This window comes from Oryzias melastigma, linkage group LG10, assembly GCF_002922805.2.
Source record: "Oryzias melastigma strain HK-1 linkage group LG10, ASM292280v2, whole genome shotgun sequence".
NCBI classification, from domain to species: Eukaryota; Metazoa; Chordata; class Actinopteri; order Beloniformes; family Adrianichthyidae; genus Oryzias; species Oryzias melastigma.
The window spans coordinates 1,755,385-1,774,657 of NC_050521.1; the positions used below are offsets into that span (position 1 = coordinate 1,755,385).

General features: G+C 43.6%; 3 protein-coding genes across 6 annotated transcripts in view; 2 read left to right on the forward strand and 1 right to left on the reverse strand.

Moving 5' to 3' along the window:
• The window catches only part of dnd1 (DND microRNA-mediated repression inhibitor 1), an 11,476-nt gene extending 2,035 nt beyond the window's left edge, over positions 1 to 9,441 (forward strand). The window contains exons 2-5 of one of the 2 annotated variants that reach the window (XM_024283146.2): positions 989 to 1,094; positions 1,208 to 1,533; positions 6,200 to 6,332; positions 8,684 to 9,441. In XM_024283146.2, coding sequence (XP_024138914.1) covers positions 989 to 1,094; positions 1,208 to 1,533; positions 6,200 to 6,332; positions 8,684 to 9,327 — 1,209 coding nt within the window. In that variant the 3' untranslated portion in view covers positions 9,328 to 9,441. The remainder of the gene's footprint in view (positions 1 to 988; positions 1,095 to 1,207; positions 1,534 to 6,199; positions 6,333 to 8,683) is intronic. The other variant, XM_024283148.2, reaches the window with a different exon arrangement.
• Positions 9,442 to 9,719: 278 nt separating this feature from the next.
• Positions 9,720 to 16,043, reverse strand: hars (histidyl-tRNA synthetase). Of its 2 annotated transcripts, none has more exons than XM_024283144.2 (13): positions 15,855 to 16,043; positions 14,587 to 14,673; positions 14,017 to 14,136; positions 13,705 to 13,800; positions 13,508 to 13,633; positions 13,327 to 13,434; positions 13,157 to 13,255; positions 12,239 to 12,332; positions 12,008 to 12,135; positions 11,659 to 11,931; positions 11,474 to 11,590; positions 11,136 to 11,282; positions 9,720 to 9,932 (listed from the first exon to the last, which is right to left on the reverse strand). In XM_024283144.2, exons 1-13 carry the CDS (start codon positions 15,942 to 15,944, stop codon positions 9,873 to 9,875), a joined length of 1,545 nt encoding a protein of 514 aa, XP_024138912.1. In that variant the 5' UTR covers positions 15,945 to 16,043; the 3' UTR covers positions 9,720 to 9,872. The 2 variants fall into 2 exon arrangements, with proteins under 2 accessions (XP_024138912.1, XP_036069824.1); XM_036213931.1 differs by lacking the exon at positions 15,855 to 16,043 and adding an exon at positions 14,749 to 14,891.
• Positions 16,044 to 16,977: 934 nt separating this feature from the next.
• mlsl (malate synthase-like) overlaps positions 16,978 to 19,273 on the forward strand; it is a gene marked incomplete in the record, with an annotated part of 10,370 nt that continues 8,074 nt past the window's right edge. Inside the window, 2 exon segments of one of the 2 annotated variants that reach the window (XM_036214001.1) lie at positions 16,978 to 17,121; positions 17,939 to 18,060. In XM_036214001.1, the coding sequence (XP_036069894.1) occupies positions 17,944 to 18,060 (117 nt within the window). 2 annotated transcript variants of the gene reach the window in all.

The following is a 19,273-nucleotide window of genomic DNA, read 5'->3' on the forward strand; positions in this document are numbered from 1 at the left end:
TTACCTTTTTGGATGTTAGTGTGCCGCGGGATTTTTTTCATGGAAAAAGTGTGCCTTGGCTCAAAAAAGGTTGAAAAACACTGTTTTATATTGTTTTTAACGGCCCGATGTTATCTTGCGCTCATTTCTAACTTGTATAATTTTGACAAAATATATTTTTATAGAGAGTAAAATATTGAAAGTGATTGAAGGTTTAAGTTGATTTATTCTGGAATAATATTCCTTCCTTTTTATTAAAAATTGTTATTAAAAGAATTGAAAAAGATTATAAAATTGGAATTCTGCTATCCTTTTGGACTATTTTGGCATTTACTAAGATTTTTAAGGCTTTTTTGGAGTTTAGCTAATATTTCAGCTACATGGTAGCTGTTTTAGCCAATTTAGGATTTTATTTTTAAATTTTTTTTAGGCTGTTTCATAGTTAGGCTAATATTTACACCTAATTTAGGCTTTTTTCACTTTTTTAGGCTATTTTGAAATTCGCAAAATTTTTTCAGCTACATGTTAGGTGTTTTGGCTAACGTACGTTTTTTTCTTTTGTAGTTTTTAGGCTAATTTGGCATTAAGCTAATATTTTAGCTGGCTATCAACTTCAGCGTTTTCAGCTACCAATACTAGCATTCTAAGCGGCCACATTTTATCTTACTCCATTCACACTAGCATTATTTCAGGTAATGCCATATATCTATTTCATAACTATGTTAAAAAGTTACGATTTTAAAGTTCTAAAAATTTAGTTTTAAACTGTTCACTAAATGTTTATCCTGTTCGGCCCGCGACCTAAGGTGTGTTTTAGATTTTAGATGTGCGATTGAGTTTGACACACCTGCTGTATAAGATCAGCATCCCCATCATCACCAAAGAACAAGAGTCAGCTCTGATCTGAGGGCAGCAGCACACCTTCAGACTTGAACAGCTCTCTGAGGAAGCGGGTATGTGTTATTTTCTTACTTCTCATCAGAACAACCCCCCCCCCCCCTTCCCCTAGGTGGTGAACTTGGAGCGGGTCCAGGCGCTTGAGGCCTGGCTGAAATCCACCAACACCAAACTGACTCAGGTTAACGGCCAGAGGAAATATGGAGGACCACCTGAAGGTGAGAGGCAGTTCTGATCACAGTACTTTGGCTCCTCCAGCTGTGTCTGTGTGGACCAGCAAGACAGAAATGAGAGTCCATTAACCTCTACCTTTTCTGCATTTCGTGGTCAGTGTGGGACGGTCCCCCGCCGGGGGCGCGCTGTGAGGTCTTCATCAGTCAGATCCCGCGGGACGTCTACGAGGACCTGCTGATCCCGCTCTTCAGCTCCGTGGGGGTGCTGTGGGAGTTCCGACTCATGATGAACTTCAGTGGTCAGAACCGTGGCTTTGCGTATGCAAAATACGGCACGGCCGCCATCGCCAATGACGCCATCCGCCAGCTGCATGGCTACACGCTGGGGCCCGGGACTCGCCTCAACGTGCGCTGCAGCATTGAGAAGCGCCACCTCTGCATCCAGAATCTGCCGGCCTCCACCCAGCAGGAGGAACTGCTGCAGGTATCATCACCACCCCCCACAAACACCCCCGCACGCACATACACCAACACATTCTCGCTCTAAGTAGTCGCATATTGACGCTTGATTAAAGACCCGTACGCATCACTTTTGGACGTTTTGAGTGTCCTCTACTCGAAGTTTTTTGATGTGCTGGCCGTTCCCATTAAATCACAGGTCCCCAAGTTTCGGGCCGCGAACCATAACCACGATGCATAGCGTACCAGCACCCAAACCCTGTACCAGTACCCTAATCTTAACCCGAAACGGTAACCAGATGTGGTACCGGACCCAAACCAGTACCAGGTTAAGGTTAGGGTAGCGTTACTGGAGGCGTCCTGAGGACCAGTATGCATTAAATATTAGTATGTCGAACTATCGTAATATTTCAACTCACAAACGATCACTGGTCCTCTCTTTCCCTGAATCAGTTTTCTAAAATAATACAAAAAAGTCCACTAGGAGGCGCTTCTCGTGAGCACAACAGGGAAATTCAAGGATGCCGTTGCAAAGCCGTCATCAATTTTTACCGGACCAATAAGTTCTTAGCCCAAAAGCCTAAGAACATAATGGCACGTGCACAGCGAGAACACTGCTACGATACAGTGGGGAAGGGAGGGGCTCCTCGTGCTCTCACCACCTTCTCCACTGTCAGAGGAACATGCATGCACATGACAGAGCAGCCTAAAGCAGAAAGGTCCAAGCTGTGTCTGTATTTTTCTGAAGTAGATGCAGACAGCGCGCGCTGTCTCTAATGTAATAAAAACATGGATTGTAAGGGCGGTAACAGCAGTAACCTGTCTAAACACCACGGTGAAATATAACAGGTTCTAGTGGAGAGCTGCACAGCATATGACCATCCAAATGAGATGTCTAGCGGCGTTATGGACCCAACAGCTGTGTATGCTAGCGGTACACACGGGGAACATGTGATTTAAGTGTTATTTATCAAAGATAAGTGCAGGAAATTTTAATAAAAGGAGGGGAAATTAATATGGATACCAGCACTGTAAAATAATGATCATATAAAATTAGATAACAGGCTAAACATTAATGTTGTGTCTCCATAATAATAAATTATCTGACATAAAATGAATTAAAATGCAGCATAATTAATGTTTATTTCTACATTTATTGCTCTTTGAAGTGAGAAGGCTATTAGATATACTCTGCATTTTAGTTCTTAACTGGAGCTTTGTTTATTGCTCACCTTAAAATCTATGTTACTGTTGTAAAGACATGTATGTATTGATAATTTTATTTGGATGTTGGATTGGGCATTCAATTGACATTGAGTTTTAAATTGTTCTAAAAGACGGTTTTGAAGAAAATAAAAAAATATATTTGTTTTAAAGATAGTTATGTATCATAGATTACAAAGGTAATATATTGATTATTGCAATGCTTGTCATATCGAGATACTATCGGTATAGTGAGTCATGTATCATGAGATTCTCAGCCCTAGTGTGCATCCGGTACCGCATCTGCATTGGGGATGAGAATGTTGTGCACACACTTGGGTTCAAGTCATGACTGTAGCTTCTGATGAACCTGAAATAATCCTGGTTTTGTTGGCCTACAATTTCCTCACCATTTTTGTTGTGGGTTTTGGGTGGTTGTCACACCGAAATGTCTACTAGTGTCCCAAGTCTTGCTTCTCTGCACAGTCCCTGATACTGTTATCTGTGATCAGGTTCTCTGGTTTGTTGGCTGAAAGATGGCCTTAAATCTACCCTTACACCGAACGTTATTCACCGGACAGGTGTTCAGTTTTAATGTCAAGTAAATGTACCGATTCACTCTCAGGTCTTGTGGCACATTTTGAGTGTCAGGGATGTACCAATGGTCTACCCTCCTGTTCACTTATGAGGGTCGGGTCACCTTGCACAGAAATGATGGTCATCAGCGTTGCTGGTGCACAATACGCCGAGGTCAACATGGTCTCCAGGGTTGAGTTTGGTGGAGAAACCCCATTTGGCTATTAGACGGTCCAGTCACTTCATGTTTTTACCTCAGAGAGATCATCATCATTCCCCTAATTCCATGGTGTTTCTTCTCATTCATTTTTAATAATTTAAAAGGGAATTTTTATGTATTCCATTAAAATTCAGACCAAATAGGAAAAGACACTTGTGTAAATAACAATATTTATAACTTCTTGTTAGCAGTTTACTTCATATTCTGTCCTGATTGGATCTTAAACCAGTGAAGTTCTATTTATGTTTAAGGGAACAGCAGCAGTAAGTAGTTAAAAGAATGAAAACACTGTAAAAAGACTTGCATATATATGACAATATAAAATACAAATACATATTTTATTTGTATTTTATGTGATCTAGCTTCAGCTAAATTCTAGCTGTATAAAAATATTTATACGCTAGCTGTTTTGGCTAATTTAGGCTTTTTCTGTTTTTTTAGGATGAAGTTTAGCTAATTTTTCAGCTACATGTTAGCTGTTTTGGCTAACCTATGTTTTTTTATCTTTAATTTTCAAGCTAATTTGGCATATCTTAGCTGGCTTTCAGCTTCAATTTCAGCATCTTCAGCGGTTAAATTCAGCTTACAGCATTCACAGTAGCATTATTACAGGTAATGCTATATATGTAGTTCATAGTTATGTAAAAAGTTATGGTTTTAAAGTTTTAATAATTTTGTTTTAGAGTGTTTAGTAAATGTTTATCATGTTCGGCCCACAACCGAAGTTGTGTTTTTGATTTTGGCCCCCTGTGCGATTGATCACCCTCCTCTCCATTGCTGGAAAGATCCTAGCAAGACTGCTCCTCAACAGGCTGGTATCCGCCATCGCTGCTAGCCACCTCCTCGAAAGTCAGTGTGGATTCAGGTCTAACCGGAGCACCACAGACATGGTCTTCGTTCTGCGACAGCTACAAGAGAAATGCCGTGAGCAGAACAAAGGGCTCTACATTACCTTTGTCGACCTGACAAAAGCTTTCGACACTGAGCAGGAAAGGAATGTGGCAGATCCTGGAACGCCTTGGATGTCCGCCAAAGTTCCTCAGCATGGTCATCCAGCTGCATGAGGACCAGCGAGGCCAGGTCAGAGTCAGCAGTGACTTCTCAGAACCCTTTCCCATCCTCAACGGAGTGAAGCAGGGATGTGTCCTAGCGCCGACGCTCTTCAGCATCTTCTTCAGTATGATGTTGAAGCAGGCCACTAAAGATCTTGATGAAGCCTGTTCAACCTCAGATGGCTGCAGGCCCACACAAAGACACACAAACAAATGATCAGGAAACTCCTCTTCGCTGACGATGCTGCACTTGTTGCCCACTCAGAGAGAGCACTGCAGCACATAACATCCTGCTTTGCAGACGCTGCCCAGCTCTTTGGCTGGGCAGCGTCTGTCAGCCTCAAAAAAACGGAGGTCCTCTACCAGCCAGCACCCAAGGACGAATACCACCTCCCTCACATCAAGATTGGTGACACGGAACTGAAGACAGTCCATCAGTTCACCTACCTGGGGTGCACCATCACACTTCAGACGGCAAAATTGACAAGGACATCGACAGCAGGCATGCGAAGGCAGCAGTGCATTTGGCCGACTTAGCAAGCGGGTGTGGAACAACAAGCACCTGAAGCAAGACACCAAGATAAGTGTCTACAGAGCCATCGTCCTCACCACTCTTCTGTATGGCTCGGAGTTGTGGGTCACCTACAGAAGCCACGTATGACTCCTTGAACGCTTCCATCAGCGCTGCCTCCGCACCATCCTTGGCATCTACTGGAGTGACTACGTCTCCAATGTTGAGGTCCTGGAGCAGGCAAGGGTCATTAGCATTGAGGCCATGCTGCTAAAGACACAACTTCGCTGGGCAGGGCATGTCTACAGGATGGAGGACACTCGTCTACCAAAAGTCACCTTGTATGGTGAGCTAGCCGGCGGCCATCGGGACAGAGGGGCACCAAAGAAGCGGTACAAAGATCGCCTAAAATGGAACCTGAATTCCTGTCACATTGATGACCGCCGGTGGTCCACCCTTGCTGCTGACCCTGATGCCTGGCGCTCCACCATCCACACAGCTGTCTCCTCCTTTGAAGACTCCCGTATCGCCAACCTGAAGGACAAGAGACTTAGGAGGAAGAACCGCAACACCACAGCACCCAACCCTGACAAAACCTTCCCTTGCAGTTGCTGCCGGCGGACCTGTCTGTCACGGATTGGTCTACTCAGCCATGAGCGCGCCTGCAAACGACATGGACAGCCACCCTTGTGATCTTCGTTCGCGAAGCCAAGCCATGATCATGTTCGGCCCACGACCTAAGTTGTGTTTTTGATTTTGGCCCCCTGTGCGATTGAGTTTGACACCCCTGAGCTAGATGATCCGATGGGGCAGAGTGTCATATTTTAACAGAAACTCAGAGTTTGCTCTGTCAAAAGTAAAAACCAAGATTTTATTTTAGAAAAGGATGCTATTTTCTCTGTATATTTCTGTTTTTATTCATGCCAGAAAAGCAAAAGTTCAGTGATGTTTTTTTATAAACAGTAACATACCTACAAAGAAGCAGAGCTGTGTTTTTCTAAAGGCTGAAGCAAGACTTAGGAGCTCCTACAGGATTAGGTCTGTGAAAACCAGTCTAAATTACTTCTGTTGTGGAAGGTTGCAAACACCTGATCTTACGACAGCTGTGTTCATGACCCCTCCCCTCCAGGTGCTGGGTTTGCTGTCTGCCGGTGTGGAGAGTGTTGCCTTGAAGGCCGGCCCTGGCATAGAGGGGGTGTCCGCTGTCGTTTGCTTCTCTTCTCATCATGCAGCCTCCATGGCCAAGAAGGTTCTGGGAGAAGGTAGGAGACCACTACAAAACTCTTCCTCTTGCCAAACAGAACTGCTGGAAGGCTGAAAGTGGCGGACAATTCCTTTTCACTGCTTAGACGGGCTCTCTAGCTTCTGGGTTGGTCGGCTATTTTTGACGATGTCCACTTTTTCCAGAAAAGTCGTTGTTCTTAAGATTGATAAATCCACAACTTCTCTTCCTTCTTCTATTATTAACTGCAAAATGGCGAGTAATTCAAGCTAAAAATCAAGTCCAACTACTGCCTACCATCTGAAACAAAGTACAGAAGAAGTTAGCTTTTGGTAGCACGAGCTTTGACCATCCAATCAGAGGCGAGTTTGCCATCTTCCGTCGTTATTATGCTACAAAGACTCTAAATCAAATTCTGACTGGTTGAATCAGCGTCAATGCGTTTAATCCATACATGGCAACAGGTTTGTGCTGATCTATCAGTCTGGCTTAATGTTTCTATCACAGCTTCACCGTCACTTTGTGTGCTTGGTGACATGAGTGCCATCGATATAGGAGGAGGATTAGTGTCTGTAATCTTCATAACTCTTTGTATAGCAAAAAAAACTATTTTGTTAAATTGGAAAAACAAGAAAAACATAAACGTTAATCAGTACAGGAATCTGCTCTTTGATCATATCAGTTTGGAAAAAACATCAGCTAAAAGTTCAAGTAATTTGGAAAGAATTCAGTCTCTCTGGTCTCCCATAGCTGATTCCATGATTTAGGGTGGGGGAGCTTGGGTTTTCGCTGCGCCTTGATTGTCTACTGGGGCTGTCGGGTGGTGGTCGGGGCCTCCTGGTGCCTGGCTGGGGCGTGGGGGGGGGCTCTGCTGGTTAGGGGGTCTGGTCTGGCGTCTGGATGGGGGTTGGTGGGGGCGCTGTGTGGCCTCCCAGGCCTGGGTGTAGGTGGTATGGGTGGGCGGTTGAGTGGGGGTCTGGCTTGGCTTTGGGGTGGTCTTCTTGCTTGCGCTGAGGGGGCTGGCTTGGGGCCCTGTCCTGGGGAGGCCTGCCTGCGTTGGGGGGCGCCTCACCTGCACCTGAAGGCTGAGATCACTCCCTCCTTGGCTCATGGACGGGGTGGGGCAACCCTCTTGGGGCCCCCCGTTGCTCTGGGCAGCACCCACCTTTGCAGCAGGGTCTTGGGGGTGTGGAGTATCCGTGGGGAGTGGAGGTCCCATTAGGCACGGGACCGGGGGGATCTTGGCGGGTTGCAGTCTCTACTGATACAATCGGTCTGGGCCGCGGTTGGTCCCGTTAGTGCCTGACAAGCGCATCCACGGGAGAGGTTCTTGGGGGCGTGGGCTGGGATCTGTCCCTGGGACCGGCTCCTTCTTGGCTCCTCCTAACATGTGACTAAAATATTAGCTAAATGACAAAATAGCCTAAAAAACAAAAAAGGTTAAATTAACCAAAATAGCTAGCATGCAGCTGAAATATTAACTGAACTCCAAATTAGCCTAAAAAACAAAATAAATCCCAAATTAGACAAAACAGCTAGCATGTAGCTGAAATATTAGCTAAATTCCAAAATGGTCTAAAAACCTAGAAGAATGCCATTACATCTTTAAACTTTACTACACTCCGACTCCATACTTTATAAAGTATCGACTAATCGACTATTAAATTAGTCGTTGACTATTTTAATAGTCGATTAGTCGACTCATCGTGGCCGACCTAATGGGATTCAGAAATGGAGAGAAGGGAGGAAGGCAGCCATCCTGTCATGTTCTGCAAACCACTGCCTTACTGCAGAGTGCTGGAAGCTCACATCAACCTATGATAATACTGTTTACAACTAATAGTTCAGACATATTTTCATCAGTGTATATTGAGGTTTTCCATAAAAAAAGTTTATATAGATTTAATGGAAACACAATAACAATTAAACTTAAAATGAACGTAAAAAATGTTTGACAACATGTTCAACAAGTTTGTGTGCAAAGACATTTCAATGAAATGACGATTATTAGTTGTATAAACAATGACTAATCAGCCTGTACAAGTTTAGATCATTTTGGCACGATAAAACAAAGAAATAATGATCAAAACAAGTCAAAAGTGATACATTTGTAGAGAGTGGCATTTACTCAACTGCTTTGTGTCCAAAAGGATTTGTTATTGGATGAAATGGACATGAAACTGCCACTAGGTTGTGCACAGATGACTAAATGTTGTGGAAGTTGCACTAACTGTTGTGAGAAGTTTAATTCTGTTGTGAGAAACGCACTAACTCGAAGGAGAAAAACTGTAATCGCGATTAATTAGTTCATTTTTTTTAATCGATTCCCGGTCCTAGTATTTTCACTAATTCTATCTTGGACATCACAAGTATTCCTACTCGTATTTTCAGGAAGATTGCAAGTCTTGGAGTATCCGGATACTCATCACTGCCCTCCCTCCGTCCTGAGCTTCTCCTGCCGGTCTTCCCAGTCTCACATCTTCCTGTGGTTTCCTTCTCCAGAGTTCAAGAAGCAGTTCTGCTTGGAAATCTCCATCAAGTGGCTTTCAGCAGAGAAACATATCCCGGATGAGCCCCCTCCTCCTCAGAGAGCTCCTAAAGGCCTGCTGATGTCTCCCCTCAAGCACCTAGGCCAAACCTCCCCCCGGCTTCCCCCACGCATGGTTTCTCCCTCCATCCCTACAGCGTTCTGCAGAGCTGTGGGTGGCCCTGCCACTCAGTATGGTCCTAAATGCACCTCCTCCCCTCCCAGGGGGCAATTAATGTTTTCGGTGTCCCCGGTGCTGCTGCTGCAGAAGCTGAGCGAGGCGAGCGGGTGGGGGGATCCGCAGTATGAGATGTTCTTTAGCCACACCGGCCCAGATGGATTTCTTTACTTCACCTACAACGTCCACGTCCCCGGGGCCCCCAAAACCTTCAGGGGCTTCGTCATGATTTTACCGGGACACTGCAGCTCCACCGTGTTGGAGGAGGCCCAGAGGGCTGCAGCCCAGCAGGTCCTGCAGAAGGTGTGCAGCAGCGCGTTGAGCGTCTGAGTGTTTTAAAGGGTTTTGTTCCTGCATGTTTTAGAGTGTTGAGTTGTTTCAGTGTGTTTGCATGCTTTTTACTGTTCACTGTTCCTCGTTTGAAGTAAATGAGATCAAAACAAACCCAGTCCATCCTTCATCACACATCCAGACACAAACATGTCATCTTTAAGAGTTTAATGCACAGATGATCTTATTTTCAAAGCAAGAGGTGCTAATGCCAGATGGAGATTCTACTGCAGGAAAGACCTACATCCACTCTGGACCGGACCAGGACCAGTACCTGCTGCAGTAAACATGAAGGAAGAAACCTCCATCTCTGGTTCTTTAGTCCTTTTTTCATTCGAGTTTCTTTTTGAAGAAGCTTCAATTCTGGCTGCAGATTCAGGAGGCACACAGACTCTTTGGACATGAGAGCTTTAATGAACACGTGCAGCAAACTCCAGAACCAGGTAAGTGTCTGTTTTGACTGCAGCAACAGCCTGAAGTCCTTCCTGGACCACAGCGGGGGAGGGGGGTGCTGTACAAGACTGGAGATGGACAGCTGGGAGGAGTTAGGCCTCAGACGTCCTCCTCTTGATCTCAGCGATGAGATCGGCTCTGGAGATGTCCACCTGTGGACAGATGGCAGACATTAGCTCTGTTCATCCGTTTGTGGTTCAGGCTGGAGGGCTGAGGTCTGAGTCTGTTCCACCCTGATGAGTCCAGGAGTCACATCTGCCCCCTACAGGCCAGAAGAGGAATGCACCACAATCACAAAGAAAATGTAATCTGCTCTCATGACAAATTGACTGATTTTTTTGCCACCATATTGCGAGCAAAAGTCACAGTTTTGAGATCTAAATTTTCTAAGTTGCAAACAAAATTTAAAGTGTTAAGAAAAAAAAAAATCATAATTTGTAAATAAAAATATTTGCAGTTTTAAAAAGTGTTTTTGTGTTTGCAAACTTTTTCTATAAAGAAATATTTTTGCTATTGGAGCATAAACATTTGTAGATGCGTAGTGCCTCATCTCGCTTTTGCCCTATTTTTGATTTTGCATTCAACATTTTCTCTCAGCACCATAGACTTAATATATAAGCTCAGCACACAAACGTAACGCTGGTTCAGTAGAATCTAGACCAATCAGGTGTCTCCTCATGGCATTGCTCTGCTTGGAGACCGAGGCAGACTTTGGACTTTCTATCAGCGCTATTGAACGCAACATCAAAGATAGGGTGAAAGCAAGATGAGGCACTACGCATCTTAAAACATTTGTGCAGCAATTGCAAAAATATTTTTTTTAGAAAAAATAAAGTTTGAAAATGCAAAAAAAAAGTTTTTGAAAGCAAATATTAAATATTTTTATTTGCAAATTGTGATTTTTGTTTAATTTTGATCTCTAAACTGAGACTTTTGCTTGCAATATGGTGGCACAAAAAAAAAATCCCCCCCCATGAAATTGCAGCAAAAACAGATGATCTTTGACGCTTCAGGAGTTCTCCCTCTGGTTCAAGAGCCACAGGTTCACACAGACAAACTAGGTTTTAAAAACTTAATTGATTTAAGTTCAAATAGGTCAAGTCATAAGACATAGCTTTGAATTCATGGTCTTACAGGCAAAAATAGCTGATCTGTTGAATTTAATGCAAGAATCTTCTTTTTCACCTCCCTTTATAGACTCCACACTAAATCTTCAGCCTCCATCTAATTTTTCAGTGCTGTTCTGGACAGCTAGTAACCAGAGCCACATGTAGCCACTTTTAGAGAAGTATCTTTTAGGAAGCTGCCCGTTTTGGAGACAGGACTAGTGTGTACGGTCACAGTGATGTCTGTACCTCCTCTCTGGTTGACACCACACGCAGTTTGACCACTCCGTCCTTCAGCTCCTGTTCTCCCAGGATGGCCACCAGCGGGACGCCGGCCTCCTCGCAGTGCTGCAGCTGGCTCAGCAGCTTTGGGTTCTTCTTGTACATGACCTCGGCCTGGACACACAAACGCACCAGACTTGTTTACATCTGCGCCCGTCCAGCAAGACTGACAGCATCTTCTGAGTCTTACATTTATGGACCAGCCTACTTTGTTTTTCCTAATGATCAGAATTGAATAACTTCCTGCTAGGAAAGCAATGACTGAAGAGTTGGTCACATGACCTCATTAGACGTCTTCCTCTCACCTTGATGCCGGCGTTCCACAGCTCCGTGACCAGCCGCAGCCTCTCCTCCAGCAGGTTCTTCTGAGCCGACGCCACCATGACCTGGACCTCTGTGGTTCGGACCTTCTCTGCAGAGGCCTGGAGCGGGAGGGGACAGGAGTTCAAACATGCCTCTTCCTGCATGGGGGGGTGGGGTGTCACCTCACCTCTGCCTTCTGCTCCATGATGGAGAAGATCCTCTCGATGCCGATGCTGACCCCCACGCACGGCACCTTCCTGCCTTTGGGGTCAAACATGCCTACCAGCCCGTCGTACCGGCCGCCGCCCGCCACGCTACCCACACCCACACTTTCCTCTGAGCTGGCCCCGTTCTGGGAGTCGTTGGCTGGGGGGGGCACACCGGCCTGAGTCAGCACGGCCTCATAGATGATCCCGGTGTAATAGTCCAGACCCCGGGCCAAACTCAGGTCGAACACCACCTGAGGAGCAGAAGGGAGCAGCTCAGCAGAGGGCCGGACGGCAGGTCTGCAGGAACCAGAGGAACCGCGGCAGCACCTTATCTGTGACCTGGAAGAGCTGCAGGTAACTGAAGAGCAGCTTGATGTCCGACAGACCCGCGCAGGCCTGCTTACTCTGACACATCTTCTGGTCCTGCAGGAGGCGCTCTGCCAGGTCCATCCCACCTGCAACCAAGTGACAGGTCATAACGGAGCAAGCAGCAAGACTCCTCTGATGAACTCCATTACACGTGGTGACCCCACCCCAAAAACCTGTCAGGAGGCTCACCCTGCATGCTCACGTACTCCCCGATTTGATCTGCAGCTTCCTCCGAGAGGCCCTTCTCATTCACCATCTCCTTCTTCACGTCTTCCCAGGACATCTGCAGGAAAGATGAGAAGTATGGAGGATTTTTGTGCCACCGTATTGCAAGCAAAAGACACAATTTTGAGATTAACATTTTCAAAATGTGAAATGTTAAGAAAAAAATATAATTTTCACATAAAAATCTTTAATATTTGCTCTCAAAACATTTCTTTTGCTTTTAAAAATATTTTTGTGATTGCAGCACAAACGTTTTTAGATGCGTAGTGCCCCATCTCACTTTCGCTACGCTGTGACATTTTTCTGCTGAAGACATTTTTAAAAAGCTGGTCGCTACGGTAACATGAATGAATCCAGAACCCTGATCTTTCCGAGTCCTGCTGAAAGAGAAACGGGCCAGAATGGTCGAAGACTCTAGAATTCTGATCAATCAGCGCCGATAGAAAGTCCAAAGTCCGCCTCGGTCCCCAAGCACGGCAATGGAAAGAAGATCCCAGAGATCAAATTTAGACCAATGGCTGTTTGGTGTGGCACAAACGTAACGGTGAGAGAAAATTTTGAACGCAAAATCAAAGTTAGGGCGAAAGCGAGATGAGGCACTACGCATCTAAAAACGTTTGTGCTGCAATCGCAAAAATTAAACAAAAACATTTTGCAAACGCAAAAAAAGTTTTTGAAAGCAAATATTTTTCTCAACACTTTACATTTTGCTTGCAACTTAGTCCGTGGAACGTTCATTGCATGCGTGGAGTTTGATATATGCTCAAGGGGCAGAAAATGTACTTCTGTTCATTTCTGGGTGTTTTTAAAATGAGGAGATCCCAGGTCAACACTGTCAGGATCTTGGGCTGAGGACTGGACCTCCATGGCTCTTCTCCGTACCTTATCCAGTTTGTCCACCGTGGAGCAGATGGTGCGGAACTTCTCGTCTGGAACTCCACACACAGCAAACATCCCGTCCAGGATCCGTCTGTCGTTGACCTGCGATGGAAGGAGGAGTTCAGGGCGGCGGCCTGTTGATCTGAACGCTCATCTGAATCCAGCCCCCCCACCTTGATGCAGAACTCTCCGAGCTGCAGCTCACTGAGGATCTCGTGCACGATCTTCAGACACTCTGCGTCTGGGATCATGGCGTCGTACTGACCTGCGATGTCAAAGTCCTGAAACACACAGGAGGGCGTGACCAACCATCGCGGTCAGGAGCGTGCACGTGAGCGCCCGAGGACCACTTACACACTGGTAAAACTCTCTGTAGCGGCCGCGTGTCATGGCTGGGTTGTCACGGCGATAGACCTTAGCGATGTGATAGCGCTTGATGTTTGTGATCTTGTTCATGGCCAGGTATCGTGCAAAGGGAACCTGAAGGGGGGAGGGTTAAGGAGAGCACACGGCTGGAGGGAGGGGGTGGAAACGTCAGCGCTGCAGGATACTGTGAGGTCATATCTGAGGGACATCAGCTCCCCCCCCTGATCCTTCAGGTCGTAGATGAGCTTGGAGTCTTCTCCGTACTTCCCCGTCAGCGTCTCCTACAAACACAGACACTTCCTGTCTGAGAACAGCAGCCTCGAACCGGCTAAAACACTCCAGTGCTTTAGAAAAACACATTTACATCACAAAAACATAAAAAATATCTACGCTGCAAAAAAAAACCCTCAGACTGATTTTCCTTCAATACAACTTTTGTGTTTTTATTTGCAACAAATCAAAACGGATTCAGTTTTTGCAGAAAAATGGAAATCTACCTTCAGCTCAAAAACTGGCGTGTCTATGGTTTCTGCTCCGTGGCGTTTGAAGCAGCTGATGATGGTGTTGAAGACCTTCTCTCTGATGGCCATCTGTTTGGGGTTGTAGTCCCGGGTTCCCTGATGGGCAAAGATGACTCAGGCTCTTTAACACTTTTCTTTGGAAAGATAAGTTTACCCCTTAACGCCTGAATTTATTACCAGCTATGAAATAAGATACTCATGTTTTTGCTTTTAAGTGAAAGTTACAATTAGGTAATTTATGGCTAATTTGGTTTGTTGAATGTTTGAGACAGCAGGCATTATGGGTTTGCATATAAACCGTGTTCCAATTTAAACATCACATTGACAACTGTTTACTACACTAAAAGAATACACTTTAACTTCAGTGCTGTCAGCCTTAAATACAGTGGAACTAAGTTCACACCAAATCTGAGAACTATGAGAAGATGGACATCACAGAAATAAGACGGAGTCAAGCATCTCATCTCAGACATGATCTTTGACTACTTTCATGCAGCAGCTCCGGCAGAAGTCATGAAGATGTTGTTGATCCAGCCGAGCTCCTACCTTTGGTGTTTTGAGGACAAACTGGTGTTTTCCATCTTCTCCAAGCTGAGCCTTCAGCTGCAGCAGCTTAGCAACCTCCTCGTCGATCTGCACAAAAACACGGAGATGAAGCAAAGATCCCCTTGCTGCCTCTGTGAGACGCTACAGGATGCTCCGCCCTACCTGAGCCGCCGTCATCCCAGATGCAGAATGCAAGAGGCGGGCCCGTGTGGCCGTCCGAGAAGCCCCCAGCACAAGACACGCACGGACACAGGTCAGGGCCAGCATGGTGGTTTAACAGATGGGGGGGCAGGAAAAAAGAGCCCACAAAAAGACGAGTAAAAGTTGAGTAGTGAATCATGGGTCGGCGATACCCAGAGGTACCAATGGTCCAGACCGACCCGGCAGCCCGGAGAAGAAGTTGGTTGAAGCAGGAGATGATGAAGGTTGGGGTGAGCCGAACAGAACCGGGCCAACAGGAAGAACAGGAGAAAAGTGGTAAGCAACCCTAGCACTAGGGGGCGGGGCATGACGCATCATCATCACAGCAGGGAGGACAGAACATGAAATGCAGTAAGTCAATGAAACGCTCGAATTCATCACAAACAGGAATACACCAAACACACAAACCAACCAGAAAACACACACGCGCGCACTCTCGTAAACAGGCAGATCAGCAGCTCCACTTTGATCATTCTATGGTGAGAAACTCATGCACGGCCACAGGTGACAGCAGACCCACGTGACCTGTCCGCCTCAGAAAACATCAGGTAAGGTCACCTGACCATTATTACGTTATGAACACAGTGAGTCTGAGGCATCGTTGAAAGATCAGCTGCGTTTCTGCCATTTATATACAGTCTATGGTTTCTGCGCATGCGGCGTGACTACGTCATCAGTAGTGCACTAAATATGACTGATGCGCCTGCGCAGCAGCGGCACCACAAACTAGTCTCTCCAATTTTGGAGTCATGAAGAAAACTAATGAGTTGATTAGGAGCCGGATTAAATGTTCTCAATTGACCCTGTCAATTTAGACCGGAAGTTGGAGGTGGGCCGCTCCCGGAGGATCACAAACCGGCTGCCGTTACGCCCGCGTGCGGCGCTTCAGATAAAGCTGTTAACGCGCACGCGGCAGAGCACAGCAGCTTGGATGCAGCAAAGTAAATAACCGATACCCAGCCACGAACCCCGCCTGTTTTTATGTCCTACTCGCTCTGGTTAAAGCTCCAGTCAGAAGTTTGATCGGCTCTCCGAGCCGGCAGTAAACGTGTCTGAGAGCGGCTGACCTGCTCCTTGCTCGCCTTCTCGGCCTTCAGCCTCCGGACCAGCTCCCCCTGGGTCTTAATGTGCTCCTGGATCTGTGCACGGTCCTCCATAGTCTCTCATCCAGCTGCTTAAGACACAACGAATGGAGCCGCGAGCAAATAGAGCCGCGGTAAGGTTAGCTGATGATGAAAGGCGGAAGCGGAAACGAGGCTCACTTCCTTCGGTATTTCAAAATAAAACTACAAATAACATCTTTTTTACCTTTTACATTATAAAGAACTTTATTAATAAACAATGCAACAACTTGACTTTTGCAATATTTTAAAAACTGTATTTATACACTGTATGAACAATATAAACAACTTTACTTTGACAATTAAAAAAACATTATTCATAAAAATGTAAACTTTTTTTAAACAACAAATAACATTGAGTTTCTCTCCTTCTACTGTTTCAGGCTTTTCCTTTAGCAAGAAAAATCTAGAAGTGTTCGTTCTTAAAAGAATCATTATTTTACCATCTCAAAAAGACAGGAAAAAAACTGTCATTACTATACCTTTGTTATGTCAAACATTTTAAACAAATAAGTTGGGACCTTGATTTTGCATCATCTATTCACCATAGTTATAAAAAGTAAAATATTATCGTTCTTAAATATCGTAAATTTAAGAAAAAATCCCAAAAAGGAATGGTAAAAGGCAAATACTTACAGCCATGCGCACACATTCACACACTGATGGCTGCTCCACCACTGCCATCAGCCTATAACCACCAGGAGTAAATTTTGGGTTCAATGTGTTGCCAAAGAACACAGGGATGGGCAGCATGGGAATCCAGCCCACAACTTTCGATCAGTGGTCAACCGCTCCACCACTGCACCATGAAAAATTGCCATAAAATAGAGAAAACATTCAGCACATCTTATAAACTGCTGAAAGAGTACTGTGTGACAAGATGCAGATTTTTTTCTGGTTTTCATTTTGTTTTTTCTGTCCAGAATGTGAAATACAGAGCTGCTCTGAGGATGGTCAGAACTTCAAGTGACAACAAACTGGGTCATTTTGTGTAAGATAGTGGATGTCTTCTTTAAACCACGCTCCTCCCTTCCTGTTCAGGTGGGACTTTAAACTTTTCTCAGAAAAAAAGAAAAAACACCGGCGCCTGTTATACATTCAAAGTTCAGATGAGTGTTGTTCAGCTGGGAAGTATTGGGGCAAAAGCTTTTGCAGCTGTGAGGATTTTGAACTGTAAAAGACAAACAACTGCACTGTCCTGCTGAAACGACAGGTAAAAATCCACAGGAAAATTGCAATTTTTATTGCATCCTTAGAAAATCAGTGGAGACTTTTAATACCAGTGTTTATGTTCTTTGATTCATTGTATTTTTTTAATTGTCAACACGATCAATGTATCTCCTGCAGATTCTGAAGGAGAAAAGGGACTCGCACAGCTTTTCTCCTTCAGAATCTGCAATTCAATAAGTTCAATAAGTTTTTTTCCCATTTTTGTTTCTGATTAATTTAAGAGTATTGAGGGGATTGTCGACCAAGTATCTTTCAAAGCCTAAGAAAGTATGTTTTTATTGCTCCATTTACATGTATGAAGAAAGAATTTGGCTAAAATCAATACATTATTATTTGTTAAAAATGTTTTATTGCTGTGTAAGGTCATGCCAAATATGATATCTTCTCCTTTTAGGGGTTGTGGTAAAAATGATTTGCTTGAAAGCCAATCTTGGAGGTCATTCCAAAAAGTATTAGAGTGAATGCAATAAAAAAATAGGTGATCTGTTGTTTCAACATTGTTATCACAAAAGGTACACTTGTTGTCCAAATTAAATCTTTGTGAGGACAAGAGAATCAGACTTTTTAAAATTTGATGGCTCCCTCCCGACACTGGCCTCTAGTGGTGATTTGAGGTACTGTAGATGCTTGGATTCAAATTCCTAAACTGAAGGTCAGAGTTTGTGGGCCACTGGAACACATCATGTAAGTTGGGGCAAAGTATGTCAGCTTAAAGCGTGTGGTGGGGGGAATTTTTTTTATGTCTCACAGTGAGCTTCATGGTGGATTGGCGAGCTGTCACCATCTGATTTGTCCCACAGTCAGCATGGAGCTGTCACCCCCTCCTGTAGGACTGCATGCAGAGTATGCAGCGCTCTTCACCACTGACTGCCTCTGCTTTCTGTGTGAGCTGATCTCCACCTTTGATGAGGACGTGGATCAGGTAAGAGATGCTGCCTGTTTCTATGGAGAACTAAAGGAGACAATTTGAAATAAATGTATACACTATTAAAACATTATATAAATGTGTCATGTATTATTTAAATTTGGCATTAAAAAAATAAAAGTGGATATCAATAAATAACTGTTTAAATATATTTGGCATTAAAATATTAAAACAGCCATTAACAAGCACATTTAAATATTTCTTGACATAATTATTTCATGCCCAGTATGGGCTCAAAGAGACAAATAAAAATAAATATATAAACCATTAAATTATTAAATAAATGTGTCATTAATTGTTTACAATTGGCATTAAATAAATAAATTAATTTCTAGATTAAATGAATGATTTCGTGATTTAATGAAAAATGTTATGATTTAATGAATGAGTTAATGATTTAATGAAAAAAAAATGATTCGGTGAAGGATTTCATGATTTAATGGAATATTTCTAGATTTAATGGTTTCATTATTTAATGAAATGTTTCGTGACTTAATTAAATATTTCCTGATTTAATGATTTCGTGATTTAATGAAATATTTTATGATTTAATGAATGATTTCATGAGTTGATGAAATATTTCTAGATTTAATGATTTAATGATTTCATGAATTATTTTATGATTTGATGAATGATTTCATGATTTAATAAAAGATTTCTAGATTTAATGATTTAATGAAAGATTTCACTATTTATTGAATGATTTCATGAATTTTAGATTTAATGATTTCATGATTTAATGATTTATTGAATGATTTCGTGATTTAATTAAAAAATCTATATTTAGTGATTTCATGATTTAATGAACGATTTCATGGTTGAATTGAAAGATTTTTAGATTTAATGATTTCATGATTTATTTAATGATTTCTAGATTTGATGAATTATTTCATGAGTTAATGAATGATTTCATGATTTAATGAATGATCATGATTTAATGAATGATTTTTTAGAATGAATGAAATATTTCACGATTTAATGAATGATTTCTAGATTTGATGAATTATTTCATGAATTAATGAATGATTTCATGTTTAAATTAATAATTTAATGAATGATTTCATGGTCGGTGCAGTCAGGACATCATTTCATCATTATCTGTCACTCCCTTCAAACTCAGTGGGCGGGTCTAACTCACATCCTATGGGCGGGTCAACTCGGATCCTTGAGAAAATGAGAAAGATGCCCTTCTGTTTCATAAAAGGAGTTT

Excerpts from the sequence above, each read along its gene's own strand:
- hars (XM_036213931.1), bottom strand. The coding sequence starts at position 14,853 with ATGCTGGCCCTGACCTGTGTCCGTGCGTGTCTTGTGCTGGGGGCTTCT. Across the intron at positions 12,333-13,156 it reads CGGTGGACAAACTGGATAAG|ATGTCCTGGGAAGACGTGAA; the intron begins GTACGGAGAAGA and ends TCTTTCCTGCAG. Across the intron at positions 11,591-11,658 it reads TCATGGAGCAGAAGGCAGAG|GCCTCTGCAGAGAAGGTCCG; the intron begins GTGAGGTGACAC and ends CTCCCGCTCCAG.